General features: G+C 44.0%; 1 protein-coding gene across 3 annotated transcripts in view; it reads left to right on the forward strand.

Annotated features, from left to right (window-relative positions):
• gart (phosphoribosylglycinamide formyltransferase) overlaps positions 1 to 14,710 on the forward strand; it is a 44,536-nt gene extending 29,826 nt beyond the window's left edge. For all 3 annotated transcript variants that reach the window (XM_067993215.1, XM_067993216.1, XM_067993217.1), the window contains exons 15-22: positions 1,627 to 1,878; positions 2,693 to 2,845; positions 3,700 to 3,903; positions 5,005 to 5,148; positions 6,015 to 6,145; positions 12,150 to 12,291; positions 12,927 to 13,042; positions 14,160 to 14,710. In XM_067993215.1, the coding sequence (XP_067849316.1) occupies positions 1,627 to 1,878; positions 2,693 to 2,845; positions 3,700 to 3,903; positions 5,005 to 5,148; positions 6,015 to 6,145; positions 12,150 to 12,291; positions 12,927 to 13,042; positions 14,160 to 14,357 (1,340 nt within the window). In that variant the 3' untranslated portion in view covers positions 14,358 to 14,710. The remainder of the gene's footprint in view (positions 1 to 1,626; positions 1,879 to 2,692; positions 2,846 to 3,699; positions 3,904 to 5,004; positions 5,149 to 6,014; positions 6,146 to 12,149; positions 12,292 to 12,926; positions 13,043 to 14,159) is intronic.
• Positions 14,711 to 25,167: the final 10,457 nt, after the last annotated feature.

Here is a 25,167-nt window from a genome sequence, read left to right on the forward strand (position 1 = left end):
TACCCTCAGTGCTTCCTCCAAGAGGTACTCAACATGGAGGAGGACTGATTCACCAGCTGAGGGAGGCTGTAGGTGGTAATCAGCAGGAGGTTTCCTTGCCCATGTTTGACCTGATGCCATGAGATTTCATAGGGTCCGGCATCAACGATGGGGACTCCCAGGGCCACTCCCTCCTGACTGTATATCACTGTACCGCCACCTCTGGTCGGTCTGTCCTGCTGGTGGGACAGGACATACTCAGGGATGGTGATGGAAGAGTCCGGGACGTTGGCTGAAAGGTATGATTCTGTGAGTATGGCTATGTCAGGCTGTTGCTTGACTAGTCTGTGGGACAGCTCTCCCAATTTCGGCACCAGTCCCCAGATGTTAGTGAGGAGGACTTTGCAGGGTCGACTGGGCTTGGTTTGCCTTTGTCATGTCCGGTGCCTGGTGGTCCGATGCCGGGTGGTCCGTCTGGTTTTATTCTTATGACTTTCTTTAGCGAGATTTTACAACTGAGTGGCTTGCTAGGCCATTTCAGAGGGCAATTAAGAATCAACCACATTGCTGTGGGTCTGGAGTCACATATAGGCCAGACCGGGTAAGGACGGCCGGTTTCCTTCCCTAAAGGACATTAGTGAACCAGATGGGTTTTTATGACAATCCGGTGGTTTCGTGGCCACCATTACTGATACTAGTTTTATTAATTCCAGATTTTATTTAATTAATTAAGTGTAGTAAAGATCTTGGAGCCAGTTGTTTGATTGTTCTCTGCCCATTTAAAGGGAAGAGGAAAATTTTAGATTAGCAAACAGAACAAGGCTGCATTAACCCTGTGTTGTAAGATTCACAGTGGCTCATTTGATGAATGCACTGTCAAGTGTGGTGGTGAACTACATAGACCAGGAAGTCTTGGGTTTGTTTCCATGGTCTTTGCTGAGTTAGTTGATCTTGAGCAGGGTGGTGGGGGCACACCAGTCTGCCTCGGTAACCCTGGGCTAGAGAGGGGAAAATCAGCTGGGGGGTGCACTCCTTCCATTGCTCTCCAGTGACCTCTGCTGGAAAGTAAATGTGCACAGGCAAGAGTAGACTTGGCTGTGATGCCTTTATGGTCAAATATTCTTCTAAAGTTCGCAGTATAGGCTCATGTTGATGAGGTACCCATGGCACTGTGCATAAGTCAGTATTTTTAGGAGAGCAAGGAAGGAAATCTGAGTGGTTTTTGTGGTGCTGTGAAATTACTGTGAAGAAATGAATTCCCTCCCTGAACCTCTGCCTCTCTACCGCGCTCTCCTCCTTTAGGACGCTCCTTGAAACCTACCTTTGTCCAAGCTTTTGGTTACCTGCCCTAATATCTTGTTATAGAATCTTAGAAATTTACGGCACAGAAGGAGGCCATTTGGCCCATCATGTCTGTGCCGGCCGAAAAAGTTATGTGGCTGGGTGTCAATTTTTTTTTGGATAATGCACCTGTGAAGTACCTTGGGGCATTTTACCACGCTATATAAATGCAAGTTGTTAATTCTTATACAGAATATGCATTTGATATGCTGTTTGTTTTCCTGTGTGGTGCTGCCCAAGGCTGTTAACGTTATCACCGTTTTAGCAGTTGTGGTTTTATTCTCTCCTCCTCTACTTGTTTTGCAGGGGGAGAGACTGCGGAAATGCCAGGGATGTATTCCCCAGGACAGTACGATCTGGCTGGCTTTGCAGTGGGAGCAGTGGAACGTGTACAGATGCTCCCACAGCGGGAGCAAATCTGTGCTGGCGACATCATCATTGGCGTTGCTTCGTCTGGTCTCCATAGTAACGGTTTTAGCCTTGTTCGAGCAATTGTGAAGAAGTCCTCTTTACAGTATTCCTCACCAGCACCAGACAGCTATGGTTCACAGACACTCGGTAAGGTTTAAAAAGAAATGAGGGTGTAATGAGGCCTTTAAAATAAAGCATCTACATCTTGAACTTGACTTAATCGTTTTATATTGGGGAAACTCATTTTACTCCCAGCAGGCCAACTTTGGCCCTTGAGTCTCTGATATGGCTTTTAACCAAGAACTGCAGTTCTCCCTCACTGGATGCCACCCTTTTGAAGGGTGAACAAATATTGCACATGCTGTTTAGAAATAAGCACATGAAGGTGCCTTAAAGTGGTTGTGTGAGAGCATCCCTTGAGCAAATCACTACTTAGATTGCAACCCTCAACTAAAAGTTAGGGAATACATTCTTTGCACAGTATCCCATAGTGCTTACATTTTCATGCTTTGAGTTCCATTTGTGTAGCAAGTGTCTTAACAGATGCTTTGCTTTTAATTTATGCTTTTGAACTTGGGATATCAATTTTTAAAATATAATTTAGAAAGTATTTTAATGAATTTCCTGTAATTTGAAATTCAGTGGTTTCTGGTGAATACTTGCTGCAGATTATTTCCTTATTCTCTAATATCAGAAGTTTCTGAGATGTTCATTTTGAATGTCTAGTTAACCTTGCGTTAACAAGCATGCCTTTTTTTTTGTCTAAGCCATTCAAAACTGGATAGCAGTTGCTAGCTACTGGAATTCAACTGTTTTAAAGTTGAGTTTTACAGCCAATTCGAAGTCTTCGTGTCCGAAAACAAAATTTACAGCCTTAAAGATACAGGCGACTCAGCCATATATCGTGGCATTTGATAATGGAATTTAAGTTTGTAAAGATCTTCCTTCAACTTTTTTGTAGGAGAGGTGCTGCTGACACCAACCAGAATTTATGTGAAGGCCTTGTTGCCAATTCTGCGCCAGGGACATGTAAAGGCTTGTGCTCACATCACTGGAGGTGGACTGCTCGAAAATATTCCCAGAGTTCTTCCTAAAAGTCTTGGTGTTGCATTGGGTGAGAGCTTGTGTATTTATTAGAGTGTTACTTAATAGAAGGAGTAGTCCATTCAGCCCATCAATTGCTATGCCATTTCTGTTAGCCAATTCCCTACCTTTTTTTTACATATCCTTTAATAACCTTTCTTGCCAATTAAATATCTACCTCCCTGTTCTGTTGGTGCCAAAATTAATTGTGATGGGGAGGGTGTTAAGAGAGAATTTAATAATCTTCATTAAAGGCCATCAAGACCAGGGAGAATATTGGTATAACTTGTAATACCTTACCTAGTGGGAAAAGAGTGGGAGAAAGACTTGAAAATATCTAATGTCATTCCACAAAGAGTCAAGTAGTTTGCCATGGATTACAAGTAGGATAAAATTCCCTCTGAACTACCTAAACGTCAGAATAGTATTTACCAATGTGACGCTATTTAGTTCCCACACGAGCTACTCTAACTTTTTGAGACTGGCTTTGTGAACGACCGGCAGTCTTTTACTGTGGATTCATGTCCAACAGAAATTCAATTGAATGGCCTGAGCTAACTTCACTTAAGACCCATACAACTGGCATAGAGAGAAGATTTGAATTTTATGTCGAGGCTGGATTTGAGCCTCTGTTTCAGGGATTGTATCCTAACCCAGTCCAGTCAAAAACACCTTTAATTGGTGATTTTATACAGTCAATACTCGAGTATTGAATAATCTTGTACTTTGAAATGACTCAATCTTTTTTTCTAAATACCTCTGTTGCTGAGAGTGTACATTCATCTTGTTGGGGAAGGGGAGCAGAAACAAAATGTGTGAACTCTGAAGAACTTCAAATCCTCCTCCAATACTCACAATTCTACTACCTTTATTAACTTTTAAAAGATGCATCATGTTGGAAGATTCCAGAAATCTTTTCATGGCTACAAAGAGCTGGTGCCCTTTCTGAAGAGGAGATCGCTCGCACCTTCAACTGTGGAGTTGGAGCTGTGCTCATAGTGGATAAAGAGAAAGCTGATGACGTGCTGCGGAGTGTGAACAGTCACTATGCGGCGTGGACCATCGGAAATGTTGTGCAACATAAAACAGGTTACTTATCATCCGTTGATTGTATACGCATGGGGAAGGAGCAGGCTGTAAAGAACATTGTTTATCAGAGTTCCTGCTGATTTCCAATTAGGTTAGGCTTGTAAAACTTACTGTGGTTTTAACAGTAATTATTTGCCTACCATTGCACTGAAGATCATTATTATTGAAATCACAATGAGTAAGTGGAGTTTAGCAATTGGAAGTCATCATCAGCTGTTCTGATGGTGCAGTGGTTAAATCTACCACATGGTGTGGTACTGAGACAGAGACCAGGAAAATCTTACAATTGATCCCTCGGGCAGAATTGGGAGGGTGAGAGAGTTGAACTTGGTGGTTGGGGTTAAGGAGACAAGCAGACAAAGTTCTCACTCCTGATCACATCCTGTAACCTCAGCTGGAAGATAGGTATGTGTGTAAATTCTACTAAATTAACTGATCTCAATTAGGTTCTCTGTCTCTGGGATAGATAGGGGATAATTCAGCCAGTGATTCCACTCCTGATGGCTGCCTAGTGACTCCTGCTGGCAAGTTTGAGTGTGGATGTCTGGTGAGAACAGGATTGTGCTCAGCTGTGATGTCCTCCATGACGGGATTGCCTGCTGATACTTAGCACTGAATGTCTGTCATTATCCACCAAACATAGAACCATACCCCAGTAAGATTAAGTGCCTTCAGGAGAGCAGGGGATGAAATTGAGGGAGAGGAGAGAACATACTTGTGCACTTGCTGATAGTTTTACCTTTTTTACTGTGTTGAATTGCTGGTTAAAATTAGTTTAGGAGAAGATCTTTTGTGCAGCACTCCTTGTGCTAGTGCAGTTCTTGGCCCATTGTTCCAACTGGTGGAGGCAGGGGCGGTGGAGAGGAGAGTAACAAACCTGCCTTTTTATAGAACATACTCAATGTAACTTTGAGAATTAGCTGATCATCTTGACCTTTAATTATGATGTGGAGGGTGCTAGAAAATATTTTTAGTTGATGCTTATTCACTTTGTTACGATTTAGCACCCTGTACAGTTTAATAGCCAGTTCAGCCGATTGAGCATTAAAATAAACTGTTCTTAAAATTTAAAAGTATTTTTCACTTTTTCTCTCCCTTTAGGCAATGAAAGGGTAGTAATTAAAAACCTCATGAAAACACTGCATTTAAACCTGCACTCTGAACAAAGTGCTACTGGTAATGGTTCAATGCAGGTTTGTGGGCAGACTCGGAAAATGAGAGTGGGTGTTCTCATCTCTGGAACAGGTGGGTTTCTCCAATGTCGAGTGGAAACAATTTTATTGATAGAACGTTTTATTCAGTTGCACCCTGTATGCTGAAGAGGTGAGCTTTTGAATTGCTTTGTGTTTCCCTAATTCCAGCCAGAATGGTACTTGCTCAATTTGGCGCACACTATGGTTGTTTGTTGAGGAAGTCTGAATGTATTTACTTAATGTGGCATGCCCTTTCTTGTTGCTAATATCAATCTCTGCTCAGCTTTCTGCTGTGGGAGTCCTCATAGAGCAGATGCAAGAAGAACTGGGGGTCTTCAGACTTTTTGACCATGGTCCCTTCAGTGTCCCCTGAACTTGGCGTTTGATAAGCTTGCATGGTATTGAGTTGGCCCTTTAACAGTCTACACAAGGATTTTGGAATCTGCTTTCATATCGGTTCTTATTTCCTCGGTTTATCAGTAGCCCAGATCTTATTCACTGGTTGCTGCTAGATTTTCTGTACTCTCTTTTGAAGTTCAAGGTGTTGAAGTGGGTGGAGATGTGTTTCTAGGAACCTTTGTAGCTTATGGAAGAAATACTCATTACAATTGGCTTCTGTTGAAGCTGAGCTATATGAGTTAGCGGTAGACCTGGAAGAAGCAAAATACGTCCTGTGTGTGACATGAAAATTGTTTGCTGGAAGGTCACTACCTTATCCTTGCGGAATAGCTGTTCTTTCTTTGGTGAAGTTCTGATTTCTCCTTAAGGTGAGTTTTCTGTCTCTGGGAGCTAACAGTTGTGTACAGTTGGGAAGAGGGCTGACATATCCTCTTGTTTGAGGCATTTTCAAGAAATAGAATGGTAAGTTTCCCCGAATACATGTTGCTGCTATTTACATTTTTCTTTTTTTCTTTTAAGGGACCAACCTTCAGGCCCTTATAGAACACACAAAGGATCCTGCCAGTTGTGCAGAAATAGCGATTGTTATCTCCAACAAAACTGGTGTAGAGGGGCTGAAGAAAGCAACCCGAGCTGGCATTCCTACAAGGGTGAGAGCACTACAGCAACCTGATGGGCTGATAAAATCTAAAGATATAACCAGTAAATGTCGTATGTGATTAAAACCCAGGGTAATTAAGGAAAAGAGCAAACGCATAACATGAGGATGGTAAAAGTTTTTTTTCCCCCATCCCCAGCGGTTAGTGTGTTTCCTTCGATCCTTAATCCAGCATTCAAATCGTAAAATGGAAATGCTAGAAACCCACTAAACCCAGATTACTCTTCTACTCGTATATAGGAACAGGATTCCAAATGGTCATATTGGCATTGGAAGAACAAGACCTGTTTTTTTTTAAAAAAGAGGTTTTAAGTTGGTCCTGTTTTATTCTCTGGTGGTTATAGCATTGAAACTAATGAGCGGAGTATCCCATGGTGATCCTGCCACATGTTTGATTCCAAATTTCAGCTGTACCGCTCATTAGAGGCACAGAAAAAGGGGCCCAGGTGCTTTTTCTTTGCCACCTTTCCCATTGCTTCCCCCCCCCCCCCCCCCCCCACAGAAGAAAGAAAAATGGAGGTCCAGGTACCCTAAGCCAATTGTGGAATGGGGCACAAAAATCCAAAGATTCAAATACTGCAAAAAGCTTGGTAAATACTTGAAATCATCTTGGTGTTGGTGAGAGACTTGGAAGTGGATCACTTGGCCTTTTAAAACAAATTTTCAGTATACAGTGAGCATAAGGACAGAAGTGTTGGATACATACATGGGTGAATAGGGCATATACAGTATCATTGAGATATTGGGACATAGCTTAAGTAGTACATTTCTGTTAATGTGCTTTATTTTAGACACCTGATAAACATTACACTAACTGGAGAGGGTGTGATTCATGATCGAAAAGACAGGAAGAATGGAAAAGGAGGGGGGGATAGACCTGATAATAAAGGATGATATAAGGACAGTGGTGAGAAAGGATCTAGATTCAGTGGATAAGGAAGTAGAATCAGGATGGGTGGAAATAAGAAATAACAAGGGGCAGAAAACACTGGTGGGAGTAGTTTATAGGCTCCCTAACAGTAGCTATCCCATTGGACATAGTATTAATCAGGAAATAATAGGAGCTTGTAACAAAGGTAATGCAATAATTGTGGGGGACTTTAATCTACATATAGACTGGGCAAATCAAATTGGCAAAGGCAGTCGGGAGGATGAGTTCATGGAATGCATTCAAGACCGTTTCCTAGAACAGTACGTCATGGAACCAACCAGGGAACAGGCTATTTTAGATCTTGTATTGTGTAATGAGACAGGGTTAATTAGTAATCTCATAGTAAAGGATCCTCAGGGGAAGAGTGAGCGTAATATGATAGCATTTCACATTGAGTTTGAGAGTGACGTATTTAAGTCCGAAACTAGAGTCTTAAACTTAAATAAAGCCAATTACATAGGTATGAGGGGCGAGTTGGCTAAGATAGATTGGGAAATTGGATTAAAAGGTATGACTGTAGATAAGCAATGGCAAACATTTAGAGAAATATTTCAATAGTCTCAACGAATATACATTCCATTGAGAAATAAAAACTCCATGGGAAAAGTGATTCATCTGTGGCTAACTAAAGAAGTTTAAGGATAGTATTAGATTAAAAGAAGAGGCTTATAATGTTGTGAAGAAGAGTAGTAAGCCTGAGGATTGGGAGAGTTTTAGAAACCAGCAAAGGATGACCAAAAAATTGATAAAAAGGGAGAAAATAGAATATGAAAGTAAACTAGCAAGAAATATAAAAACTGATTTTAAGAGCTTCTACAAGTATGTAAAAAGGAAGAGAGTAGCAAAAGTAAACTTTAGTCCCTTAGAAGCTGAGACAGGAGAACTTATAATGGGGAATAAGGAAATAGCAGAGATGTTATACAAATATTTTGTATCTGTCTTCACAGTAGAAGACATAAAAAGCATACCAGAAATGGTGGGGAACCAAGGGGCTAATGAGAGTGAGGAACTTAAAATCATTAATATCAGTAGAGGAAAAAGTACTGGAGAAACTAATGGGACTAAAAGCTGATAGTCTACATCCTAGGATTCTTAAAAAAAAAAGTGGCTGCAGAGATAGTGGATACATTGGTTATGATCTTCCAAAATTCCCTAGATTCTAGAACGGTCCCAGCGGATTGGAAGGTAGCAAATGTAACCCTGCTATTCAAGAAAGAAGGGAAGAGAGAAAACATGGAACGACGGGCCAGTGAGCCTGACAACAGTCGTCGGGAAAATGCTGGAATCCATTATTAAGGATGTGGTAACAGGCTACATGGGAAATCATCATAAGATTAGGCAGAGTAGTCATGATTTTATGAAAGGGAAATCATGTTTGACAAATTTATTAGAGATTTTTGAGGATGTAACTAGCAGGGTAGATAAAGGGGAACCAGTGATGTAGTATATTTGGATTTTCAAAAGGCATTCAATAAGATGCCACGTAAAAGGCTGTTACGCACGATAAGGGCTCATGGGGTTGGGGGTGATATGAGCATGGATAGAAGATTGGTTAACGGACAGAAAACAGAGAGTAGGGATAAACGGGTCATTTTCAGATTGGCGGGCTGTAACTAGTGGAGTGCCACAAGGATCAGTGCTTGGGCCTCAGCTATTTACAATCTGTATTAATGACTTAGATGAAGGGACCGAGTGTAATGTATCCAAGTTTGCTGACGACACAAAGCTAGGTGGGAAAGTAAGCTGGGAGGAGGACACAAAGGGCAGGATTTTGACTCTGAGCCAGGATGGGGGCGGGGTGGGGGGGTGGGTGGTCAAATCGCGGACAAGAAACCCTGAAGTACGGGTTTCCCGGACATCCATACGATTTTGATGTAAGGACGTCTCTTTTTGTCGGTTTGCCGTCCGGCAGGCCTGCCTGATTGATAGGCTGGTCTCAGTCAGACAGGAGCAGGGCAAGGAAGAGGACATGAAACGGTAAGTTTTCAGTTAAGTCTTAGATTGTATGGATCGGGGAGGGGGGCCAATGGGGAGGCATCGGGGAGGGGGGGGGTGCGGTTGCTGCAGGTAGGCTTGTTGGGCCTGAGGGAAGCACTCCTGCTCCTCCAGGCCCACAAGCTGTGCCAGAAAGGCACTTACCTGCAGCTTTGGGCCTTCTTGCCTCCTCTCATGTGGCATGAAGGAGAAGGCCTGGGAATCTCAGCCCCCACAGGCTAAAATCGCGAAACCTTCCAAAACGGAGCCCTGCAGCCTCCTTGAAAGGTTTTAGTGACCAACCCACCTCCTGAGAGCGGGTTGGTCGCCTGTCCCTCGTCCTGCCCCGGGGAAAATCGGAAATGGGTGGGTTGAAATTGTTGCAGTTTTCAATGGTCCCACACCCCCAACTCACCTGTTTTTCAGTTAAAATCCTACCCAAAGAGTCTGCAAAGGGATATAGACAGGTTAGGTGGGTGGGCAAGAAGGTGGCAGATGGAGTATAATGTGGGGAAATATCAGGTTATTCACTTTGGTAGGAAGAATAAAAAAACAGAATATTTTTTAAATGGTGAGAAACTATTAAATGTTGGTGTCCGGAGAGACTTGGGTGTTCTCGTGCAAGAAACACAAAGTTAGCATACAGGGTACAGCAAGCTATTAGGAAGGCAAATGGCATGTTGGTCTTTATTGCAAGGGGATTGGAGTACAAGAGTAAGGAAGCCTTACTACAATTGTACAGAGCTTTGGTGAGACCTCACCTGGAGTACTGTGTACAGTTTTGGTCTCCTTATCTAAGGAAGGATATACTTGCCTTAGAGGCGGTGCAACAAAGGTTCACTAGATTCATTCCTGGGATAAGAGGGTTGTCCTTTGAGGGGAGATTGAGTAGAATGGGCCTATACTCTCTGGAGTTTAGAAGAATGAGAGGTGATCTCATTCTGAGGGGGCTTGGCAGGGTAGATTCACTCAGGGTTGTGAATCTTTGGAATTCTCTACCCCAAAGGGCTGTGGATGCTGAGTTGTTGAATATTTTCAAGGCTGAGATAGATAGATTTTTGGACTCTAGGGCAATTAAGGTATATGGGGATCATGTGGGGAAAGTGGAGTTGAGGTCAAAGATCAACCATGATCTGATTGAATGGCAGAGCAGGCTCCAGGGGCTGTATGGCCTACTCCTGCTTCTATTTTTTATGGTCCTTGGCTTTGAATGTGGACTATGGGGGACAGATGTTTGGGTTTGTTTTTCTTTTTTAAAAAAAGGAGGGAGAGAGAAAACAGCCTAACATCAGTAGTAGGGAAAATGCTAGTCTATTATAAAGGATGTGATAACAGGACACTTAGAAAATATCAATGGGATTAGACAAAGTCAACATGGATTTATGAAAGGGAAATAGTGTTTGACAAACCTACTGGAGTTTTTTGAGGATGTAACTGGTAGAATAGATAAGGGAGAACCAGTGGATGTGGTGTATTTTGATTTTCAGAAGGCCTTTGATAAAGTCCCACATAAGAGGTTAGTGTGCAAAATTAAAGCACATGGGATTGGGGGTAATATACTGGCATGGATTGAAAATTGGTTAACAGACAGGAAACAGTAGGAATAAACAGGTCTTTTTCGGGGTGGCAGGCGGTGGCTAGTGGGATACCACAGGGATCAGTGCTTGGGGCCCAGCTATTCACAATATATGTCAATGATTTGGATGAGGGAACCAAATGTAGAATTTCCAAGTTTGCTGACAACACAAAACTAGGTGGGGTTGTGAGGACGATGCAAAGAGGCTTCAAGGCGATTTAGACAAGTTGAGTGAGTGGGCAAATACATGGCAGATGCAGTATGAAGTGGATAAATGTGAAGTTATTCACTTTGGAAGGAAAAAGAGAAAGGCAGAGTATTATTTAAATAGTGATAGATTGGGAAATGTTGATGTACAAAGGGACCTGGGTGTCCTTGTACACCAGTCACTGAAAGCAAACATGCAGGTGCAGCAAGCAGTTAGGAAGGCAAGTGGTACTTTGGCCTTCATTGCAAGAGGATTTGAGTATAGGAGCAAGGATGTCTTACTGTGGTTATACAGGGCCTTGGTGAAACCACACCTGGAGTATTGTGTACAGTTTTGGTCTCCTTATCTAAGAAAGAATTTACTTGCCATAGAGGGAGTGCAGCGAAGGTTCACCAGACTGATTCCTGGGATGGCAGTACCATTGTATGAGGAGAGATTAGGTCGACTGGGCCGATATTCACTAGAGTTTAGAAGAATGAGAGGGGATCTCATTGAAACGTATAAAATTCTGACAGGGCTAGACAGACTGGATGCAGAGAGGATGTTTCCCCTGGCTGGGGGGGGTCCAGAACAAGGGGTCACAGTCTCAGGATACGGGGTATGCCATTTAGAACTGAGATGAGGAGAAATTTCTTCACTCGGAGGGTGGTGAACCTGTGGAATTCTCTACCACAGATGGCTGTGGAGGCCAAGTCACTGAATATATTTTAAGAAGGAAATAGATAGATTTCTAGACACAAAAGGCATCAAGGGGTATGGAGAGAGAGCGGGAATATGGTATTGAGATAGAGGATCAGCCATGATCATATTGAATGGCGGAGCAGGCTTCAAGAGCCAAATGGCCTACTCCTGCTCCTATTTTCTATGTATCTATGTTTTGTGCAAGAGTGGGAGAATTCAGGGTTGAATGGATATAGGTGTATCTATATGGAAGAGGAATGGGTTAGAGTGAAGGTCCTTTGGGTTGTTTGCTACTCTAATTATACAAGTGCAGTAATAACAGTTGAACTCTGATCAACTTTGAAACAGAAGCCCATGCACGGACCCTGTGAGAAGTTTAATGGAATACCTGGTTGTTGATCTGTAAACCTGGACTGTCTGAGGCCTCTATTTTATAAACATGAAATTTTAGCTACTGTAAATAGCACCATTGCTTATAGTACGCCGAGGCGCAGTTCTGTGGTCACTTTTGACTTGAGAAGAAAAACTTACAGCATTTTTTTTAGGCTCCATTTTCTAACAGCAATTATTTTTACACTCCCTGTAATGTACCTGATTTGAATTATTTTACATTTGAAAATCTGTAGGTAATTGACCATAAATTATATGGCAGCCGCTCTGAATTTGACAGCACTGTTGATGAAGTACTTCAGGAATTCTCTGTTGAACTGGTCTGCCTTGCAGGATTTATGAGAATCCTCTCTGGTCCCTTTGTCAAGAAATGGAATGGTAAATATTGGTAATTTTTTCCCCAATTGACCGTTACTGTCTACTAGGAGTAAAAAAAAGAATTATTTACTTCAATCCCTACACCAGAAGTGAAGAAACTTTTTTTGGCATGTTTGAAATCGATACGAGTACTGAACACTAAGTATAAATATATTTATGCTTCTATCAAATTTGATATTTTAACATTGAATATTGTAGATCTGACATGACCTTAATCTTGAGATCATTGTTCAGTGAGTACAGTGTGCTTCAGTTAATTGTTTTTTCCCCACTAAGTTACTATCTATTAGGAGTTGCAGTTAAAATAGATTTACTGGAGCCATCTTTAGGACTGTTTAAATAGCTCAGAACATTTTTTTTCTATGAATAATGGGGCGAGAAAAGATTTATGGACTCCCAAATTACATACAAATAATTGTCCCTTATTAAATACTCTATTAAATATTGGTGTTTAAAAATAACAGGAGTCCACACTGGACTTGGGTGAACACTTAACTGTATTGAATGATCCAATTTTTAACTTTGCAGCTGGGTTATTAATTACATTCACTCTTGCTATGAGTACTAAGTCACTGAGCTTTTTTTAAAAAAAAACAGTTAAATTGGATGTTCTCTAATTGTCATCTGTCTTCCAGGAAAACTGTTGAATGTCCATCCATCACTGTTGCCTTCTTTTAAGGGAATTAACGCACACAAACAGGTACTGCAGGCCGGAGTTCGGGTGACTGGCTGCTCTGTACATTTTGTAGCTGTAAGTATTCTGCCTTTAATTTTCAATTTATTGCCTCCAATGTATTCCATTTCTCTCCCTCCGTTAGTTTTTGCCTCAAATCCCCTCACTGCATAGTAAGACTCATCACGATCCCAGTAGCCTCTAGTATTGACATCCAGAACAGTTGGAGATGTGACCAGAATATGTGCAGCAGAGTTCCTGGATGTCACAATTCTACCAATATTCATGTCAGGGTGAACTTTGGTGTAGGAATTTTATTTGGCTCTTATTCTTCTGCAGTTAGGGATTATGGCAGTTATCCTTTGTTGCCTCCTCTAGTCCTTTGTTGTGGGTAGGCTTTGCTGGTCTTGCTCCCTTGAGTTGCACAGGTATTTCTTGTTGAGAGGGTAATGTGGAGAACACAGGAACAGGATTAGGCCATTCAGTTAGATCATGACTGATCTGTATTTTATCTCTATCTACCTGCCTTGGTACCGTGACCCTTAATACCCTGGTCTAACAAAATCTATCAATCTCAGTTCTGAAACTTTCAATTGACTAGCCTCAACAGCTTTTTGGGAGCAAGTTCCAGATTTCCACTTTGTGAAGAAGTGCTTTTTGACATCACCCTAAATGGCCTGGCTCTAATTTTAAGGTTATGCCCCCTTGTTTTGGACTCTCCCACCAGAGGAAATAGTTTCTCTCCATCTACCCTATCAAATCCATTAATCGTCTTAAACACCTCAATTAGATCACCTATTAATCTTCTTTATTCAAGGGAATACAAGCCTAGTCTATGTAACCTGTTCTCATAATTTAACCCTTTTAGCCCTGGCATCATTCTGGTGAATTGCCGCTGCACCCACTCCAAGGCCAATATATCCTTACTGAGGCGTGATGCCCAGAACTGAGTGCAATACTCCAGATGGGGTCTAACCAGAGCTCTCTTCAGCTGTAACAAGTAGAACTCCTCATCCTTCTCGCCTCTCCTTGTGCCGCATGCTCCCCTCTTAACATTTATCTGGACCTGACCAGGTGGAACAGCATCCCCACTTCATTACGGGAGAGAATAAAGACTATAAAGATGAATGTTCTCCACCCTTTTCTTTAATTATATTCTGTGATTTTTAATTTTTTTTTATGTGGGCTATTTCAGGAAGAAGTTGATGCTGGAGCAATTATTGTACAGGAAGTTGTGCCAGTAAAGGTGGGGGATACTGAAGAGACCCTGTCAGAAAGAGTGAAAAAAGCTGAGCATGTGGCATACCCTGCTGCTGTCCATCTGGTGACCAGTGGAGCGATACATTTAGGAGAAGATGGCAGAATTTGTTGGAAAGTACAGAATTGTGGCTGAAGCTATACAACTGGGCTCAATGTCACTTGTTACAAAAGCTTTGGCGGGGAAAAAGTGTTAGAAACTGTCGCAAATTTAAATCCTTTTTTATTTGCTTTTAGTATCTTCCGTGGTACACTCTACACCCTTGGCAACATTTCATTTGAACTGACAATAAAATCCCAGTAAGTGCCCTGTGTGCTAATTTTGATTTCATGTTACTTGAAATTGGCTATTAACGGAATGACTTACTTTTTCAAAAAAAGATCTTTTCTGCAATTTCCAGTTATTCTCTGAAAAGAAAAAGAAAACAAAATGTATACACCCATTTTCACTTTTTTATTATGGTAATAAAACTGTTAGATATCTCAGAATTACTGAACACTGGAGTAGAACTCATCCTTTTAAGACTTCAGAAAAACTGGAGTTTACATTCTTAGCCTGAAGAAAGAAAGCAAAAGTGTGTGGAATTATATCTAGCCAGCTGAAGACATCAAACTTTAATTACATCATCTAACCTTTAATTAAAAGTCATAGTGTAGAGAATTCAGCATAGAGTAATGGGAGGCCTGTGACCACCTGCCCAAATTCCAGAACAACCTTAGCAACTTTGGATGAAATGCTGGATACAGTCAGATAAAGCAAAAGCAGTTTATAGAGACAAAAGCAGGGTAACAATCGGTACAGCCAGTCTTTGACTGTGCTGGAAGCCAACTTGGCAGTATACATAATAAGGGTTGTTTCAGCAAGCTGCACTCTGCATAGAACTCAGCAAGGCAACTTGAATCATAAAAAGATGTTACTGTGTATAAAACAACTCAACACGGATGAAAAGGTAAGATCCCTGATGTGATAAATTGTCAGCTTGTTGGGGATTTTTTTTTTTTATTCGTTCACGGGATGTGGGCGTCGCTGGCGAGGCCAGCATTTATTGCCCATCCCTAATTGCCCTCGAGAAGGTGGTGGTGGTGGTGAGCCGCCTTCTTGAACCGCTGCAGTCCGTGTGGTGACGGTTCTCCCACAGTGCTGTTGGGAAGGGAGTTCCAGGATTTTGACCCAGCGACAATGAAGGAACGGCGATATATTTCCAAGTCGGGATGGTGTGTGACTTGGAGGGGAACGTGCAGGTGGTGTTGTTCCCATGTGCCTGCTGCTCTTGTCCTTCTAGATGGTAGAGGTCGTGGGTTTGGGAGGTGCTGTTGAAGAAGCCTTGGCGAGTTGCTGCAGTGCATCCTGTGGATGGTACACACTGCAGTGACACAGTGCGCCGGTGGTGAAGGGAATGAATGTTTAGGGTGGTGGATGGGGTGCCAATCAAGCGGGCTGCTTTATCTTGGATGGTGTCGAGCTTCTTGTGTGTTGTTGGAGCTGCACTCGTCCAGGCAAGTGGAGAGTATTCCATCACACTCCTGACTTGTGCCTTGTAGATGGTGGAAAGGCTTTGAGGAGTCAGGAGGTGAGTCACTCGCCGCAGAATACCCAGCCTCTGACCTGCTCTCGTAGCCACAGTATTTATATGGCTGGTCCAGTTAAGTTTCTGGTCAATGGTGACCCCCAGGATGTTGATGGGGGATTCGGCAATGGTAATGCCGTTGAATGTCAAGGGGAGGTGGTCATTGCCTGGCACTTATCTGGCGCGAATGTTACTTGCCACTTATGAGCCCAAGCCTGGATGTTGTCCAGGTCTTGCTGCATGCGGGCTCGGACTGCTTCATTATTTGAGGGGTTGCGAATGGAACTGAACACTGCAGTCATCAGTGAACATCCCCATTTCTGACCTTATGATGGAGGGAAGGTCATTGATGAAGCAGCTGAAGATGGTTGGGCCGAGGACACTGCCCTGAGGAACTCCTGCAGCAGTGTCCTGGGGCTGAGATGATTGGCCTCCAACAACCACTACCATCTTCCTTTGTGCTCGGTATGACTCCAGCCACTGGAGAGTTTTCCCCCTGATTCCCATTGACTTCAATTTTACTAGGGCTCCTTGGTGCCACACTCGGTCAAATGCTGCCTTGACGTCAAGGGCAGTCACTCTCACCTCACCTCTGGAATTCAGCTCTTTTGTCCATGTTTGGACCAAGACTGTAATGAGGTCTGGAGCCGAGTGGTCCTGGCGGAACCCAAACTGAGCATCGGTGAGCAGGTTATTGGTGAGTAAGTGCCGCTTGATAGCACTGTCAACGACACCTTCCATCACTTTGCTGATGATTGAGAGTAGGCTGATGGGGCGGTAATTGGCCGGATTGGATTTGTCCTGCTTTTTGTGGACAGGACATATCTGGGCAATTTTCCACATTGTCTGGTAGATGCCAGTGTTGTAGCTGTACTGGAACAGCTTGGCTAGAGGCGCAGCTAGTTCTGGAGCACAAGTCTTCAGCATTACAGCTGGGATGTTGTCGGGGCCCATAGCCTTTGCTGTATCCAGTGCACTCAGCCATAGAGTTATACAGCACGGATAGAGGCCCTTCGGCCCATCGTGTCCGCGCCGGCCATCAAGCCCAGTCTAATCCCCATATTCCAGCATTTGGTCCGTAGCCTTGTATGCTATGGCATTTCAAGTGCTCATGCAAATGCTTCTTGAATGTTGTGAGGGTTCCTGCCTCCACAACCCTCTCAGGCAGTGAGTTCGAGACTCCAACCACCCTCTGGGTGAAAAAGTTCTTTCTCAAATCCCCTCTAAACCTCCCGCCTTTTACCTTGAATCTATGTCCCCTTGTCATAGAACCCTCAACAAAGGGAAAAAGCTCCTTAGTATCCATCCTATCTATGCCCCTCATAATTTTGTACACCTCAATCATGTCCCCCCTCAGCCTCCTCTGCTCCAAGGAAAACAAACCCAATCTTCCCAGTCTCTCTTCATAGCTGAAGCGCTCCAGCCCTGGTAACATCCTGGTAAATCTCCTCTGCACCCTCTCCAAAGCGATCACATCCTTCCTGTAGTGCGGCGACCAGAACTGCACACAGTACTCCAGCTGTGGCCTGACCAGTGATATCACGTTTCTTGATATCACGTGGAGTGAATCGAATTGGCCGAAGACTGGCTTCCGTGATGGTGGGGATATCTAGAGGAGGCCGAGATGGATCATCCATCTCGGCACTTCTGGCTGAAGATGGATGCAAACGCTTCAGCCTTGTCTTTTGCACTCACGTGCTGGACTCCGCCGTCATTGAGGAAGGGGATGTTTGCAGAGCCTCCTCCTCCCGTTAGTTGTTTAATTGTCCACCACCATTCACGACTGGATGTGGCAGGACTGCAGAGCTTTGATCTGATCCGTTGGTTGTGGAATCGCTTAGCTCTGTCGATAGCATGTTGCTTCTGCTGTTTAGCATGCATGTAGTCCTGAGTTGTAGCTTCACCAGGTTGGCACCTCATTTTTGGGTATGCCTGGTGCTGCTCCTGGCATGCTCTTCTACACTCCTCATTGAACCAGGGTTGATCCCCTGGCTTGTTGGTAATGGTAGAGTGAGGAATATGCCAGGCCATGAGGTTATCGATTGTGCTGGAATACAGTTCTGCTGCTGATGGCCCACAGTGCCTCATGGATGCCCAGTTTTGAGCTGCTAGATCTGTTCTGAATCTATCCCATTTAGCACGGTGGTAGTGCCACACAACACGTTGGATGGTGTCCTCGGTGCGAAGACGGGACTTCATCTCCACGAGGACTGTGCGGTGGTCACTCCTACCAATACTGTCATGGACAGATGCATTTGCGACAGGTAGATTGGTGAGGACGAGGTCAAGTAAGTTTTTCCCTCGTGTTGGTTTGCACACCACCTGCCGCAGGCCCAGTCTGGCAGCTGTGTCCTTCAGGACTCTGCCAGCAGTGGTGCTACCGAGCCACTCTTGGTGATGACATTGAAGTCCCCCACCCAGAGTACATTTTGTGCCCTTGCTACCCTCAGTGCTTCCTCCAAGTGGTGCTCAACATGGAGGAGGACTGATTCATAAGCTGAGGGAAGGACGGTAGGTGGTAATCAGCAGGAGGTTTCCTTGCCCATGTTTGGCCTGATGCCATGAGATTTCATGGGGTCCAGAGTCAATGTTGAGGACTCCCAGGGCCACTCCCTCCTGACTGTATATCACTGTACCTGTTGCTTGACTAGTCTGTGGGACAGCTCTCCCAATTTTGGCACAAGTCCCCAGATGTTAGTAAGGAGGACCTTGCAGGGTCGACTGGGCTTGGTTTGCCGTTGTCGTGTCCGGTGCCTAGTGGTCCGATGCCGGGTGGTCCGTCCGGTTTTATTCTTCTTATGACTTTTCGTAGCGAGATTTTACAACTGAGTGGCTTGTTAGGCCATTTCAGAGGGCAATTAAGAATCAACCACATTGCTGTGGGTCTGGAGTCACATATCGGCCAGACTGGGTAAGGACGGCCGGTTTCCTTCCCTAAAGGATATTAGTGAACCAGATGGGTTTTTACGACAATCCGGTAGTTTCATGGCCATTACTGATACTAGTATTTTAATTCCAGATTTTTATTTAATTAATTGAATTTAATTGAATTTAAATTTGCCAGCTGCCGTGGCAGGATTTGAACTCATGTCTCTGGATTTTAGTCCAGGCCTCTGGATTACTAGTCCAGTAACATAACCACTATGCTACCGTACCTGATGCTCTTATGGAGGCAATTTCAAGACAGAACGAGCCTTGCTGCTGTCAGTGTTGAAACATCAACATCCCGATTTTAACTCTCGACACGAACCAGCCGTGCGGGGACAGGAAGCCCCCATGATATTATTGGTGCGCAGTGTCGATTGCAGTCAGGGGAGGGTGAGGGAAACCTTGGCCGGTCCCAATACATCTCTTCTGGCCTGAAGCTGCACCCCAAGGCTGAAATGATTGTATTCCCTTTCACAATAGGTGGGTGTGAGACTGAAAATGAACAATTCATCTCTTCATGCTGGAAAAAAGGGCAAGAGCTTCGTAATGGTCCAGTGCATAAATGCACAGATAGCAAGATGTGCACAAGGCCGACCCCACCAATGAAACCTGGTGGCAAGCATGAAGTGGGGCAGAAGAGGCCCAGGAACATCAGTATTTTAAATTTTTTTTATAGTTTCCTTGTGGTCCAGGAAGAGCACTCATGCTCTTCTGCACTGCAGAAGGAAACTTTGGGCCTCCCCGGCCAAGGTTTCCCTCACTCTCCCCTGACTGCAATCGACACTGCGCACCAATAATATCATGGGGGCTTCCTGTCCCCGCACGGCTGGTTCGTGTCGAGAGTTAAAATCGGGATGTTGATGTTTCAATACTGACAGCAGTAAGGCTCGTTTTGTCTTGAAATTGCCTCCATGAGAGCATCCTCAACAAGCTGACAATTTATCACATCAGGGATCTTACCTTTTCATATGAGCTTAATTTATAATTTTTTTAAAAATGTCTTTTAAAAGTATTGCCTTTAAACTGCTTCTCTACTCACTTCGTCTATCCTTTTAAAACTGTCCTTGAAAATGAAAATCGAATTCTCTGGAAGGTTCATCAGGCCAAATGTCAATACACAATTTGCAGTAAGAACTTCAAAACCCTATTTAGGATCATGAAATTTCAGTAGAGAATATGGAAATTTGGCCCAGGATATGGTGCCAGCTCACCCAACTGGAGCTATAAGAACAAGAACTACTTGCTGTTAATATAGAAAATTCCCCAAGTCATTTTACTTGAGGGGGAAAAGCAGGGGGGTAAAAAAAGTAGATGAAGCAAATGCTGAGTCATGAGATTTAGGAGGTAACTGCAAGATATCTACTTTAATCCCCATTTCCTGGCTTTTTCTTTCTACCCTTTTTAATATTTGTCTTCAAATGTTCCCTCTTAAGTAACATGATTGATATTTTTTCTTCCTGTTTGGATCACTGCATTTGAGGTGGGGGAGGGGGGTTTCCAATTTGTCCATCTTGTAAATGCTCAGCTGGTCTCCAGCATGGGGGATTGTCAGTGTTTCACAGCCACCTCTGTTGTATTGGCTATTTTGCAGTAGGTTTAATTAAATCTTTAGCAACCAGTTGCATGACATCATTCAGACTAGCCTGTGCAACAGTTAAGAAATGGAGGAAATAATACTACCATATATAGCAAATTTAAAAGATCACATTGTGATTTTTTAAATTTAATTTCTAAACATTTAGGATGAATTTACATGGACTTTTAATTCTAGTTTTTGAGATGCAGATTATATAGAATCACTTCTCTTGCTTCCTGTATCCTTGTGATGTATTGTAGTTGCAATTTGTGTTGACATGTTAAAAACAACAGTGCCTATTCTATCAGAATGTAGAAGGCGCTGATTCTCCCTTGAATGACATTATTTGCTAACTACCAGCATTCTAGGAACATTGCCTAGATCTATATTAAGTAATTTATTCCTTGTCTTTTCCTGTGCTTTGTTTAATTGATGCATAATGCAAAAGAAAATAAATAAAAGTAACAAAACTTGCATTTATATAACTCCTTTAATGTAGTAAAACGTCCTAAGGCGCTTCACAGGAGCATTATCAAACAAAATTTGACCCTGAGCCACATAAGGAGATATCAGGACAGGCGACCAAAATCTTGGTCAAAGAGGTAGGTTTTAAGGAGCATCTTAAAAGGAGGAGAGAGAGAGAGAGACAGAGGTTTAGGGAGGGAATTCCAGAGCTTAGGGCCCAGGCAGCTGAAGGCATAGCCGCCAACGGTGGAGTGATGAAAATCGGGGATGCGCAAGAGGCAATAATTGGAGGAGCACAGAGATCTCGGGAGTTGTAGAGTTGAAGGAGGTTACAGAAATGGGGACGGGTGAGGCCATGGAGGGATTTGAAAACAAGGATGATAATTTTAAAATTGAGGTGTTCCCGGACCGGGAACCAATGTACGTCAGTGAGCACAGAGGTGATGGGTGAATTGGACTTGCTGCGAGTAAGGTACAGGCAGCAGAGGTTTGGATGAGCTCAAGTTTATGGAGGGTGGGAGGCCGGCCAGGACAGCATTGGAATAGTCAAGTCTAGTGGTAACAGACGTGGATAAGGGTTTCAGCAGCAGAAGAGCTGAGGCAGGGGCGGAGACGGTTGATGTTACGGAGGTGGAAGCAGGCAGTCTTGGTGATGGTCGGGAGCTCATCTCAGTCAAATACAGTAGAGTTGTGAGTCAGCTGTTTTTAATAAGTGCATACAAAAGTACTTTTTTAGAGCAAAATGCATCCAATTTATATTTCATTTCTACTTGACATCAAAATTTCATTCTACACTTGATCCCCAGTTATACCACACAATTTGCATTGATCCTGAGTTTTTACCCACCTCCTCTCCTGAAGGTAATGATTCCTTGCTGGGGTGTAGTTTTACAGGTGCCACTTGTCTGTGGGATCTTGCCCAACTTTGTACTTCATCTGCAAGCCTACAACAACAATGTGCATTTATATAGTGCCTTTAACATAGTAAAACGTCCCAAGGCACTTCACGGGAACGTAATCAGACAAAAATTACCATTGAGACAAGGCGACATTAGGATTGGTGACCAAAAGCTTTGTCAAAGAGGTAGGTTTTAAGGAGCACCTTAAAAGAGGAAAGAGATGGAGAGTGCCTAGTGAGCGTTGTCAGACTAGTTAACTGTGGGAGCATCACAACTGAGCCCAATTCTGTCCTCGCTTGATGACATCAAAGGTGAACTTTTAGAAAGGGTCATTGGATGGTGATCAGGAACACTAGCTAACTTCTTCCCTCTCTCAAGCTAGGGCTAATGAAGCCAATTGCAGCAGCCATACTGTTTTCCCAGTTGTGATCAGCTGACTTGATTAAAAATGCGAATCAATCCTGAGACCTTCTTGGTCTGTATAGTACAGCTAGTCATAGTCTGAACCAGCTTTGCCTTTGGAGAAGCCCTCGATTTTTGGCTGCATTTTACAGTGATAGTTAACCTTTGGTAAATTGGCGTGCAGGACGAGTAGATCAGAGAACCTCCTGGTGGATCTCCTGGCCCTGACAAAAGCCAATCATGTACAGGTCGAGGATGCGTGGGATCTTCTGGGAGTGGTTTCTCTGCCTGCTTGCCCATGTTTAGAGCTCTGGTATATGGCCGGGTGGCCATTGCGCACCAATATTGCGGGCACTTTGCAACCCTCTGGTCTAAACATTGACTTTAGCAACTTCAGACATCTTTTCCATTGTTCATTGTCCTTTGTGACCAGTAAATACTGTGATAATTCCTGAAATATACAGGTGTAAGTACCTGAAAATGATTGTAGTTTAGTGACGTTCTCCCAACTGGAGAGTGCTTGAAGATTGATTGGTGGTTCACACCATAAACTGGTGTCACCCACACTGGCCCACCTAAAAAAAAAACAGAAAAAGGAGCACGTGGTACGCCTGAGGCCTTCCGTGACCGGTGGGCACTGCAGGGGCTGGAGTGTGTAATGGATAATAGTAACATTATTTAATTTTATAAGTTTCCTTGGTCTTTTTATAATTTGGGTTTTATTAGTTGTGCCCCTTTAAAAAGGGGGCACATGTTAGATTTTTTTTGAGTTTTAAGAAAAGGCATGCTTTTGGAAAAAAAGGAGACAAGTCGATGGAACTGCAGTTCTGACGAGGGTACCGTGTCTGAGAAGTTAACTTTCTTTCTTCGTTCCACAGCTGCTGAGTTTCCAGCATTTCCCGTTAGTTTTTTTTCCTGTTTGCCGGCTGTTCAACCTATTGACGGGCCCCTCTGTGACAAGAAGTGAGCATTCATTCCTGACTTGATTTCTACCAACAAAAAAAGGCTCCCGTCCGCTGCCACCAGATGTCAGTAAACATGTTCTGGTATGGCCACCGACAGGGAGGTGGGAGCATCGGCTGCATTTTGGGCGCTCTGCCTCCCAGGCCGCGCTTTCACCGAACGGCAGCGAGGGCCGCTGGTGACCTAGAATGCGCACGCGCGGTCGGTGATCCACACTACGCACGTGCTTGCCCAGGATGCTCCGGGCCCGATTGCGCATGCACGAGTCACCGCGCGGGACAAGTGCATGCGCAAATCGGGCCCGGAGCATCCTGGGCAAGCACGTGCGTAGTGTGGATCACCGACCGCGCGTGCGCATTCTAGGTCACCAGCGGCCCTCGCTGAAAGTGCGGACCGGAGGCCAGAGGTTAAAAATGGAGCCGCTGCTTGGGGGAGGGGGGAGGACAGCAGAGCCCGGAGGAAACGGTGCAGGAAGCAGAAACATTTATTAACGACTTAGATGAAGGCATAGAAAGTCTCATGTTCAAGTTTGCCAATGACACAAAGATTGGTGGCATTGTAAGCAGTGTAGATGAAAACATAAAATTACAAAGCGATATTGATAGATTAGATGAATGGGCAAAACTGGGGCAAATGGAATTCAATGTAGACCAATGTGAGGTCATCCACTTTAGATCAAAAAAGGATAGAACAGGGTACTTTCTAAATGATAAAAAGTTAAAAACAGTGGATGTCCAAAGGGACTTAGGGGTTCAGGTACATAAATCATTGAAGTGTCATGAACAGGTGCAGAAAATAATCAATAAGGCTAATGGAATGCTGGCCTTTATATCTAGAGGACTGGAGTACAAGGGGGCAGAAGTTTTGCTGCAGCAAACAAATCCCTGGTTAGACTGCACCTGGAGTACTGTGAGCAGTTCTGGGCACCGCACCTTCGGAAAGACATATTGGCCTTGGAGGGAGTGCAACGTAGGTTTACTAGAATGATACCCGGACTTCAAGGGTTAAGTTACGAGGCGAGATTACACAAATTGAGGTTGTATTCTCTAGAGTTTAGAAGGTTAAGGGGTGATCTGATCAAAGTTTATAAGATATTAAGGGGAACAGATAGGGTGGATAGAGAGAAACTATTTCTGCTGGTTGGGGATTTTAGGAGTAGGGGGCACAGTCTAAAAATTAGAGCCAGACCTTTCAGGAGTGAGATTAGAAAACATTTCTACACACAAAGGGTTGTAGAAGTTTGGAACTCTCTTCCGCAAACGGCAATTGATGCTAGCTCAATTGCTAAATTTAAATGTGAGATAGATAGCTTTTTGGCAACCAAAGGTATTAAGGGATATGGGCCAAAGGCAGGTATATGGAGTTAGATCACAGATCAGCCATGATCTTATCAAATGGCGGAGCAGGCACGAAGGGCTGAATGGCCTACTCCTGTTCCTATGTTCCTATGTTTCCTATGTAGATGGGGGAGCAGTGAGGGAAGCAGGAACAGCAGGGGAAGGGGGGAGCCTGGAAGGAGCAGAGCGGGGGGAGGGAGGAGTCAGTTATCCAGGTCTAAGGTGGGGTAAAAGAGGGAGAACGGGGAGATGGATCATGTTCGCCCCCTCCCCCGTTAGACCTGGATCACGTTCTCTTCCTCTTCCCCCCCCCCCCCCCCCACCCCATTAGACCTGGATCACATTCTCCTCCTCTCTTCCCCCCCCCCTCCACCCCATTAGGCCTGGATCACATTCTCCTCCTCTCTCTCCCCCCCCCCAACATTAGTCCTGGATCACATTCTCCTCCCCTCTTTAGACCTGGATCCGCTCGAGCATGAATGGCAGCGAGTTGATTTCCCGGAAAGCCTGGCGCACACGCGGCAAGTGAGGTCATCGGACACAGTGTTACTATTCATTTTGTAATATAAAAGGCGACACCCCCCCCTCCCCTAACACTTTCTACCCAATAAAGCTGAAAACAATCCAATGCCCACACACAAAGCCCCATCACTCACCGCAGCGCTCTCCCAGAGTGTTTAGTTTGATGGGAGTGATTAACAACAGTGAGAGTACTTCCGGTTTTCAATCGACGCGTAACATCATCCTTCTGCGCATGCGCCGGGCCACCCGATGATGTCACTCTCGGCGCATGGTGAAAAGCTATGGC

Source organism: Heptranchias perlo, chromosome 11, assembly GCF_035084215.1.
Source record: "Heptranchias perlo isolate sHepPer1 chromosome 11, sHepPer1.hap1, whole genome shotgun sequence".
Taxonomy (NCBI): domain Eukaryota; kingdom Metazoa; phylum Chordata; class Chondrichthyes; order Hexanchiformes; family Hexanchidae; genus Heptranchias; species Heptranchias perlo.